General features: G+C 43.6%; 1 protein-coding gene across 1 annotated transcript; it reads right to left on the bottom strand.

Moving 5' to 3' along the window:
• Positions 1-2,938: 2,938 nt before the first annotated feature.
• On the bottom strand, positions 2,939-6,639 carry LOC144888405 (uncharacterized). The gene is made up of 5 exons (XM_078766290.1): positions 6,240-6,639; positions 5,572-6,200; positions 5,288-5,467; positions 3,477-3,569; positions 2,939-3,070 (listed from the first exon to the last, which is right to left on the bottom strand). Exons 1-5 carry the CDS (start codon positions 6,601-6,603, stop codon positions 2,939-2,941), a joined length of 1,398 nt encoding a protein of 465 aa, XP_078622416.1. The 5' UTR covers positions 6,604-6,639.
• Positions 6,640-11,173: the final 4,534 nt, after the last annotated feature.

Here is an 11,173-nt window from a genome sequence, read left to right as displayed (position 1 = left end):
TTTAGAATGTTTGGGAATTTATTAAACATAAAGTTAAACTCAAACAAAATTGATAAACTCACCTTGTAGGTTTGTCATACAGAAATAACAGTCATTAGTATGATCTCTTCCCTCCCTCCACACCATTTGGGATACCAAAAGGCAGACACTCAATCTTATTGTGGCTCCAGCGCCGCAGACTCTCAACGCACGTTTTGCAGCATATGTGAGGGGCAAAGGCTTTGTCCTGGTCACCAAGTTTCATTCCAAAGTATGCGTGATAGCTTTTCCTTACAAAACGTGTGATGTTAGACTGCCGGTCTGGCATGGTCACTTTACCACAGATATAGCAGAACTTGTTTGGGTCATTCTTGCACTTTTGATTCATCGTGAATCACAGTAATGTTATAGTAAGGAGGACACTACGCAGGACGTACTGCCACTCATGTGCACCTAAGTGGACAGGAGACACCAGACTGAGCCACGCAGCTGCTGGAGCAACTGAAGTTGGGTGTTGCCAGAAACAACGATTTATCTATATTTTTCTGAAATTGAAATGAAAGTAATTGAGAAAGCACTTTCTTCCACATTAAGTGTACTTGTGTGTCATTATATGTATAGTTTGTACATTTTCTGTCAATGTAAGTCTGATTTTGAATTTTAAAAATGCTAATAAAAAAAACAAAAATTTTGATTTTTTTTTCCTTTAAATTGAGATCGATTTTGTCTTACAATGTCTACAATGTCTTACTACAATGTCTACAATGTCCTACAATGTCTTACTAAAAACTTGACCTGATTGAGCGAAATTAGATACATTTTTGAATTCAGCATGCAAAAAACATATAAGAAACGTTGAGATAACCGAGACCTCTGAAAAGAATATTTCAAATGCAGCCCAGATTGTCCAGCTATTTGTCCACAATTGGACAAATACAATTGTCCAGCTATTTGTCCACATATTGCTATTTGTTCAAGAGCGTTACAGTCGAACATGAAGGTAAACACAACTACTAAGCTAAACTTTTCAGCATTGTTGAAAAATACCCTATTAGACAATATGTCAAAATTCCCAAGGTTTCACATGTGTGCTTTCTTAACAACGAGGCTAATTGAGCGTATGCATGTGTGTGTGTGCATATTTGTGATCACGACAACGCAAAAAAGTTATAAATATATTTTTAAAACACTTGGTACACATATTCAGTAGATCAGGAGAATCAAGTGTTTAAAAACTGTCTAGGTCTAGGTCATCCAGCCCATATGATGATTATGCAGTGTTTATAAAATGTAATGGACATTCACATGGAGGTTTGGCAAGGTCCAGCAAGTTGATTTCCTATCAGAACCCGCAAACTGCCCCAACACAGCCTTATCTGTGGTGCTGTGACGTGGCACCGCAACTTGCTCCATTAATGATCAACACTAGGAGCTTCTGAAAAACAGTGGATGGGTAGGTGGACAAATCAAGCAGATATCCAGGAAATTGTTTTTCATTCAAATATTTACCCTACAATGTCTTACTTTGACTTGCACTGACACTTGAGTCACGATGACTTGAAGCGAATCCAATTGAGAATAAAGGGAGGGCCGAGTATTAAAATGAGAAAAAATTATGTTTTGGATATTAAAGCCTTTGGAAGATACAGGCATACAGCAATACTTCGAGGTCAACTTACTCTTACTCATTTCTGAGACTATCAGTACCTGATTTGGTATTCCCAAAACACGAATCAAAGGTGAATCAACACGTCATCGTTTGATATTGCTGGAAAGGCCAGTCTTTAGTTATCCATGTTTGTTGACTTAAGTTACGAATATTTCCTAATGTAGGTGAAGCTACTTTTTCATAGAGTTCTGTAGATTACAGGTATATAATTCAAGTACCCAATGCACAACGTGGATATAAAGCTGAGTAGGAGGATTTATAAAGAAATGTCGATTTATCGATACAGCAGCATATCTAATATATAAAGCTCTTTCTAACCACTGATTGACCAATATTAATGTTCGGTACCTTCTGGGTGTCGTAGAAAGCTGAAATCTGGCATGCCGACGGACATCGAAGCCGGTACACCGGGGAAAATCACAGAACTGTCAGAAAGCACACGTAAATTAAAAATTAGGTTAAAAAAAACAACCCGTAAAAGCATACGTTAAAAAAAACTCAATCGATATCTAGCATTTGAAAATTGTAATTTCTCTAGCTGCAAACTGTGAAATAAAAATGACAATAATGTTCGTAAATGAAAAAAAGGAAAAGTGTCTATAAATGAAAATTTATGTAAAAAAAAAAAACAGTAAAGGAGTCTGCAAAAAATAAAAACCTCAATCAATATCCAGCATTTGAAAATTCTAATTTATATAGGTGTAAACTGTGAAATAAAAATCTCGATGAAAATTTACGTTAAATCCATAAACGCGTCCGTAAAAGAAAGAAATAAACCCAAATTGATATCTAGCAGCAGGTCGGTGATGCTTGCCTATAATGAAAATGTTTCCATTTATTGTGTGCATACGTACGAAGCACAGTTAGTTATTGCTTACATAATGTGGATGCATACCCCACTAAATATAGAATACAACCAACACCTAGGAAGGGAGGAAGGGAGAGAGGGTGGCGACAATAAAAGTTTCACTGCCAAGCTTCAATGTTAAAATTTTATCATTTAATTTCCTTTACCCCAACCGCTTCTGTAGAGTTCATCAGTTAGGTTTACGATCACATAAAATTATTCCAAATATCCTGCACCCCCTCTGGGCATGAATTTACTTGAATCCAAGTCATTGGACAAAGAACAAAGCAAAGTTTTCTGGCATGTTTTAAGGGTTCATGGACCCAATCATGCTGGAAGCTGAACTTTGTATAACCTCATGAGTCACATTGCTGTGAAACGACAGCTGAAGAACAGGACTGCACAGAAGTGTGCGTGCGTGTGCACATGTGTTTTTTTTTAACTTAAGACTTAGGAGTTCTTGGTTGACAATCCATTTCCAAGTTGTGGCATTGCACAGCAGCAAGACTGACTGACTGCAAGTCGAAATGAAGAGCCAATAGATTGGTAATGACCACACCAAATGAAACAGCTGCCTGGTCGATTGAAGTGATTACAAACGTGCACAGTTGCTAAGATTTGTTTTCCCAAGGATGGGATCCAGGAAGCATCAATTACCTAATATATATGGGAGAGATTGTGTCTGTTTGTTTATGCTTCTAAAACTAAAAAAAATTACTGAACCAAGATCCAACCAAATTTTATGTTACCAAAGGGTACCTGTAAGGTATCTCGACAGACTACGATCGATTGTTGCACATTTATTGACTCTCCAGACACAGGCCTGTTTCACCCCAGCGCCGTCTGAGCTGAGCCGTAACTCCCGGAAACGGAAATAAGCCCGCGGTCACGATGTCGGGATAAAACAGGGAATGTTTGCACTTTCATACATGACATCCTCCCCTTTAAGTCCAAAATTACCAAGAGCAATACGTGCTAGACTTCAAAAATCTGCATTCCAAAAGCAACATTTCCAAAAACATGTGAAAATATGTGTGCAAACAAAAGCAAGTGGACACGGGGATAATTCTGCCCCTGTGTGTGTCAACGTGAAAATAGAACATGTGTCAACGTGAAAATAGAACATGTGTCAACGTGAAAATAGAACATGTGTCAACGTGAAAGTAGAACATGTGTCAACGTGAAAATAGAACATGTGTCAACGTGAAAATAGAACATGTGTCAACGTGAAAGTAGAACATGTGTCAACGTGAAAATAGAACATGTGTCAACGTGAAAATAGAACATGTGTCAACGTGAAAATAGAACATGTGCCAACGTGAAAATAGAACATGTGTCAACGTGAAAGTAGAACATGTGTCAACGTGAAAATAGAACATGTGTCAACGTGAAAATAGAACATGTGCCAACGTGAAAATAGAACATGTGTCAATGTGAAAATAGAACATGTGTCAACGTGAAAATAGAACATGTATCAACGTGAAAAAACATCTTGAAAGATTCAAACGGTCGGGTGCTTTTCTCTCACGCATTGATCGTCGCGGTGTACCAGTGGATACAGAGTCCGAGGTGATCCCTTTGGGTCGCGGCGTACCAGTGGATACAGAGTCCGAGGTGATCCCTTTGGGTCGCGGCGTACCAGTGGATACAGAAAACGAGGTGATCCCTTTGGGTGGCGGTGTACCAGTGGATAGAGAGTCCGAGGTGATCCCTTTGGGTGGCGGTGTACCAGTGGATAGAGAGTCCGAGGTGATCCCTTTGGGTCGCGGCGTACCAGTGGATACAGAGTCCGAGGTGATCCCTTTGGGTGGCGGTGTACCAGTGGATACAGAGTCCGAGGTGATCCCTTTGGGTCGCGGTGTACCAGTGGATACAGAGTCCGAGGTGATTCCTTTGGTCTCCACGAAGGGTGTAGCGTTCGCAGAGGTTTTCGGGGCATCCGAGCCGGCTGGAGCGGCCACGACGATCTCCGGCAGTGGCGGGTCGAACTGTTGTTCTGACTGTGACGATGCTGCAGGCTCTATCGACTCACAGTGACGGTAGGTTATGTGGTCCTGATGTCGACGGATTTCGCGGCCGTCCTGCAGGTGAATCACGCAGGACAGTGGACCTGGCTTCTCGATGATGTCCCCCGGTAGCCACGTTGCACCTGCACCAAAATTTCGGGCAAACACTGGATCTCCAATGTTGATACATCGACTGTTGGACGTCTTATCGTGCACCAACTTTTGATTAAGCTGGCTCTGATAAACATTTGATGATATGTCTGGTTTGAGATTGTCAAGTGTCGATCTCACGTGTCATTTCATCAATAACTCAGACGGAGCTGCACCGGTTGTTGATTGTGGCGTGATACGGTATTTGAACAGGAGACGAGACAGCTTTGTTTCCAGGGTTCCCTCCTGAAGTTTCTGCAATCCGGATTTGATGATTCCCACGGATCGTTCGGCCAAGCCATTTGAAGCCTGGTGATGTGGGCTGACAAAGTTATGTTGATGCCGTTCCGACGTGTGAACTAGGCAAACTCGGTACTGGAAAAACACGAACCGTTATCACTCACGATCATCCTGGGCAGACCATGAGTGGCGAAACAGCGTCTGAGTCTTTCGATGACAATGGCTGACGTAGTAGGGGAAGGTGGGGCAAAATGGCACACTTAAGCTTTCTTTGAAATTTTATCCAAAATGATGCAGTATATCTGAAATCAGACAGTGTCTTTACAATCATTATTCCATTATAAATACACAAATTACTTGGTATTAGAATCAAATCAACCATTCACTGGTGAGAACCAAAGACCAAAAATGTGCTAAGTGGGCCATTTTGTACACCCCGTTGGGCAAAATGGCCCCCACATATGGGGCAATATGGTCCACCCGTGGGGCAATATGGTCACCCCGTGGGATAATATGGTCACCCCATTGAAAAACATAATAATTACCCTCAGAGTCACCAATCAAAACACTTTGAACCTGAAATAATATTTATTGTGAAAAATTACAGACTACAAGGTGAGATTATGCACATAATTAGGCACAAAAGTCACAGATGAAATTCACATCTTCTTCATCCACACCTGCACAACCATCATGGGCCCAAAGACTGTGCACTTTATCCATCCTTCTCCTATCACACTATAACTTTCCCGGCAGAATAAGCACATTGTTCCATCATCATCCTCAGACTCGCTAGATTCTTCTGGTGCCGTAAATATAGCCCGTTTACCCTTCACTATCTTCTTTTTTGGCTTTTCTGCAACTTTCTTTTGCTTCTGAGGTTTTTTTTCAGCTCTCTGCTTTGCCTTCTCTGCCTTCTGTGCTTCCTGTCTTTTCTTTTCTTCAGCTGCATCAGCAAGTCGTTTCTTGTATGGGCTTGATGTTAAATGCTCTGACATTGACCTTTTTGATTGACGTGTTGTAGGCCTACCCTTAGCAGGAGTAGCCTTAGGTGGGGGACTGATTTGAAAGGGTGAAATGAACTCCCTACTGGTGCTTGCAACAGCAGGTCTTGGAACAGCAGCATGTCTTTGAGTGTTACCAATGGGTCTCACAGCATTTTCGGGGCCTCTTGCAGCATTACCATTAGGTGCAGGACCATCAACAGGTCTCACAGCATTTCCAGGGCCTCTCGCAGCGTTACCATTAGGTGCAGGACCATCAACAGGTCTCACAGCATTTGCAGGGCCTCTCGCAGCATTACCATTAGGTGCAGGACCATCAACAGGTCTCACAGCATTAACATCAGGTGCAGGACCACCAACAGGTCTCACAGCATCTTCAGGGCCTCTTGCAGCATTAACACCAGGAGCAGGAACATCAGCATCTCTATGGGCATCTTCAAGGGGTCTCTGGTTATCATCCATGGGTCTTGGTTCATTTTGGTTGAGGTCTGTAACTGTCGCTGGAGCAAACTCGTGATCTTGGAAGATGTTGCGGTTCACTGGGAAGATACCAGTTTTCCTAAACCCATTTGCTGCATTCTCGGCTGTAGCGGACTTGCGATATGCAGTCCCAAACAGGCTGGCCAGTTGAAATACTGTCACACATCGTCCCGGGTGCTGCCTCAACCACCTCTCCACCTCCTGCGTGTAATATGTAGATAGTGGCATGAATGAAGAAGCAATCGTGGGGCAATATGAAGCAAAAAGAAGAAGCAACAACAATCATGAAGCACCCTGCCCAATAGATGAACTTATATTTCAGTGCATAAAATGACATGGTATAAGTAGATATGTATAAGTTACATGCATGCATGCAGCCAGCCAGCCAGCCAGCATGCAAGCATGCATACATACAGACATACATACATACATACATATAGGGTAGGCCTACATGTATACATAGGCCTACATATTTGTAACAAAAATAAGAAACATGTATGGGGTAAAATGGCCCACTAAAGGGTAAAATGGTACCCCACGGGCCATTTTACCCCAGGGAAATGGACCGTTTTGCCCCATGAACGACCTCCATGAAAACCTGACATCATTGGAAACCACATGTACTGGGCAGAATGTTTCAAAGGTCAATTTTAGTGACTGACTTATACTCTAAAAGCATGCAGTAACACTAGGAAATATGAGTCACTCTGTCACCACAAACACAATTTTCTCACATACCTACCGATAGATCCTAGTAGGTGTCAAAATGTTGGATGGTTCAGCTCGAGTTCAAGACTGGATAGGGATGGCCACCATGTTGTTACTTTCTGCTAATCCACAAAGGAATGTTTTAACATGAACAGCCACAAGATGGCAGCAGCTGCTGGTGTAATATACCAAGGGGTCCATATGACCCAAGGGGTCCATTTTGTACCACTTTCCCCTACCACGCGTCACATAGGCATCGATCCATTTTGTGTGCGCGTCCGTAATTATTAGAATCATGCTGCCGTTAATAGGCCCGGCATAATCGAGATGTAGGCGATGCCACGGTTCGCTGGGCCATTCCCAGGGATGCAGTGGCGCTTTCGCAGGTGTATTCCGGGTGCTCTGGCAGGGGTAACAATGTCGAACATGATGTTCGATATCAGCATCAAGATTCGGCCACCACACATAGTTTCTAGCGAGTGACTTCATCTTCACAATCCCGGGGTGACAGTCATGGATTCCATCCATGACCCTGGAACGCAGATTTCCCGGGATCACGACACGACATCCCCAGAGTAGGCAACCATTTTCCACGCTGAGTTCGTTTTTACGTGCTTTAAAAGCCGTAAAATCTGGGTCACCCTCAGGTAGCAAATGCCATCCAAGCTGTACAGCCTGGAAAATTCTGGACAGAACGGGGTCTCGTCGAGTATGGGTGCGGATCTGGCCGGAATCGACAGCACAATCTACCAGATGATCCATCAGTGCGATAATGGATCCTGGTGTAGGCGAATCATCAACGGATTCTGGAAGGGGTAACCGACTCATGGCATCTGCATTTGTGATAGACGAACCGGGCTTATAGCATATGGTGTAGTCATAAACAGCGAGAAACAGGGACCATCGGATGATCCTGGGCGGTAGTGTGTCAGATGTCGCCTTAGTAGGACCAAACAGACTGATCAGCGGCTTGTGATCAGTGCGAATCGCGAAATGATGTCCAAGAAGGTAGGGGAAAGTGGTACAAAATGGACCCCTTGGGTCATATGGACCCCTTGGTATATTACACCAGCAGCTGCTGCCATCTTGTGGCTGTTCATGTTAAAACATTCCTTTGTGGATTAGCAGAAAGTAACAACATGGTGGCCATCCCTATCCAGTCTTGAACTCGAGCTGAACCATCCAACATTTTGACACCTACTAGGATCTATCGGTAGGTATGTGAGAAAATTGTGTTTGTGGTGACAGAGTGACTCATATTTCCTAGTGTTACTGCATGCTTTTAGAGTATAAGTCAGTCACTAAAATTGACCTTTGAAACATTCTGCCCAGTACATGTGGTTTCCAATGATGTCAGGTTTTCATGGAGGTCGTTCATGGGGCAAAACGGTCCATTTCCCTGGGGTAAAATGGCCCGTGGGGTACCATTTTACCCTTTAGTGGGCCATTTTACCCCATACATGTTTCTTATTTTTGTTACAAATATGTAGGCCTATGTATACATGTAGGCCTACCCTATATGTATGTATGTATGTATGTCTGTATGTATGCATGCTTGCATGCTGGCTGGCTGGCTGGCTGCATGCATGCATGTAACTTATACATATCTACTTATACCATGTCATTTTATGCACTGAAATATAAGTTCATCTATTGGGCAGGGTGCTTCATGATTGTTGTTGCTTCTTCTTTTTGCTTCATATTGCCCCACGATTGCTTCTTCATTCATGCCACTATCTACATATTACACGCAGGAGGTGGAGAGGTGGTTGAGGCAGCACCCGGGACGATGTGTGACAGTATTTCAACTGGCCAGCCTGTTTGGGACTGCATATCGCAAGTCCGCTACAGCCGAGAATGCAGCAAATGGGTTTAGGAAAACTGGTATCTTCCCAGTGAACCGCAACATCTTCCAAGATCACGAGTTTGCTCCAGCGACAGTTACAGACCTCAACCAAAATGAACCAAGACCCATGGATGATAACCAGAGACCCCTTGAAGATGCCCATAGAGATGCTGATGTTCCTGCTCCTGGTGTTAATGCTGCAAGAGGCCCTGAAGATGCTGTGAGACCTGTTGGTGGTCCTGCACCTGATGTTAATGCTGTGAGACCTGTTGATGGTCCTGCACCTCATGGTAATGCTGCGAGAGGCCCTGCAAATGCTGTGAGACCTGTTGATGGTCCTGCACCTAATGGTAACGCTGCGAGAGGCCCTGGAAATGCTGTGAGACCTGTTGATGGTCCTGCACCTAATGGTAATGCTGCAAGAGGCCCCGAAAATGCTGTGAGACCCATTGGTAACACTCAAAGACATGCTGCTGTTCCAAGACCTGCTGTTGCAAGCACCAGTAGGGAGTTCATTTCACCCTTTCAAATCAGTCCCCCACCTAAGGCTACTCCTGCTAAGGGTAGGCCTACAACACGTCAATCAAAAAGGTCAATGTCAGAGCATTTAACATCAAGCCCATACAAGAAACGACTTGCTGATGCAGCTGAAGAAAAGAAAAGACAGGAAGCACAGAAGGCAGAGAAGGCAAAGCAGAGAGCTGAAAAAAAACCTCAGAAGCAAAAGAAAGTTGCAGAAAAGCCAAAAAAGAAGATAGTGAAGGGTAAACGGGCTATATTTACGGCACCAGAAGAATCTAGCGAGTCTGAGGATGATGATGGAACAATGTGCTTATTCTGCCGGGAAAGTTATAGTGTGATAGGAGAAGGATGGATAAAGTGCACAGTCTGTCGTCTTTGGGCCCATGATGGTTGTGCAGGTGTGGATGAAGAAGATGTGAATTTCATCTGTGACTTTTGTGCCTAATTATGTGCATAATCTCACCTTGTAGTCTGTAATTTTTCACAATAAATATTATTTCAGGTTCAAAGTGTTTTGATTGGTGACTCTGAGGGTAATTATTATGTTTTTCAATGGGGTGACCATATTACCCCACGGGGTGACCATATTGCCCCACGGGTGGACCATATTGCCCCATATGTGGGGGCCATTTTGCCCAACGGGGTGTACAAAATGGCCCACTTAGCACATTTTTGGTCTTTGGTTCTCACCAGTGAATGGTTGATTTGATTCTAATACCAAGTAATTTGTGTATTTATAATGGAATAATGATTGTAAAGACACTGTCTGATTTCAGATATACTGCATCATTTTGGATAAAATTTCAAAGAAAGCTTAAGTGTGCCATTTTGCCCCACCTTCCCCTACTGGCGAAATTGCTGATGCCGAAAACGATTCCCAATCCTTCCTTGTCAAGTTGGGAATAGTTCTTCTCTGCCGGGGACAACGTTCTGAATGCAAATGCAACCGGTCTTTCCGCACCATCAGGCATCACGTGTGATAATACACTCCCCACTCCATACCGACAGGCATCGCATGTCAGCACAAGATCCTTCTCTGGATCAAAATGAACGAGAACATTGGACGATTTGAGCATATTATTGGAGGTCTGGAATGCTGATTGTTCAGTGCACCCCCAGCTCCAGGAGACTCCTTTCCTCAAAAGACGATATAGGGGGCCCAAAACGTCGGTCACATTCGGGATGTAACGACCATAAACTGAACCAAACCGAGGTATGACTTCAATTCGGTTACAAAATGTGGTTTAAAAATGTGGTTACAAAATGGTGTAAGCCTCTCCTCAGTGAAAGACACATGAAACCCGCTTGGAGTTTGCAAAAAACCACCTAAAGGACTCTCAGACTGTGAGAAACAAGATTCTGTGGTCTGATGAAACCAAGATTGAACTGTTTGGCTTCCGTCTGGCCACTCTGCCATAAAGCCCAGATCGGTGGAGTGTTGCAGTGATGGTTGTCCTTCTGGAAGTTTCTCCCATCTCCACACAGGATCTCTGGAGCTCAGCCAGAGTGACCATCGGGTTCTTGGTCACCTCTCTTACCAAGGCCCTTCTCCCCCGATTGCTCAGTTTGGCCGGGCAGCCAGCTCTAGGAAGAGTCCTGGTTGTTCCAAACTTCTTTCCTTTAAGAATTATGGAGGCCACTGTGCTCTTGGGAACCTTCAATGCAGCAGAGATTTTTTTTTGTGGGTTTCCCCAGATCTGTGCCTCGACACAATCCTGTCTC

Source organism: Myxine glutinosa, chromosome 12 (genome assembly GCF_964187855.1).
Source record: "Myxine glutinosa chromosome 12, kmMyxGlut1.1, whole genome shotgun sequence".
Taxonomy (NCBI): domain Eukaryota; kingdom Metazoa; phylum Chordata; class Myxini; order Myxiniformes; family Myxinidae; genus Myxine; species Myxine glutinosa.
The sequence above is the reverse complement of the archived record's forward strand: the minus strand, read 5'-3'. Positions and strand labels throughout refer to the sequence as shown.

Coding starts and splice junctions, on each gene's coding strand:
- LOC144888405 (XM_078766290.1), bottom strand. CDS start 6,603: ATGCCACTATCTACATATTACACGCAGGAGGTGGAGAGGTGGTTGAGG. Junction 6,201..6,239: donor ACCTGTTGGTGGTCCTGCAC/CTGATGTTAATG, acceptor ATGGTCCTGCAC/CTAATGGTAATGCTGCGAGA. Junction 3,570..5,287: donor TAGCACATTTTTGGTCTTTG/GTTCTCACCAGT, acceptor TGACACACACAG/GGGCAGAATTATCCCCGTGT.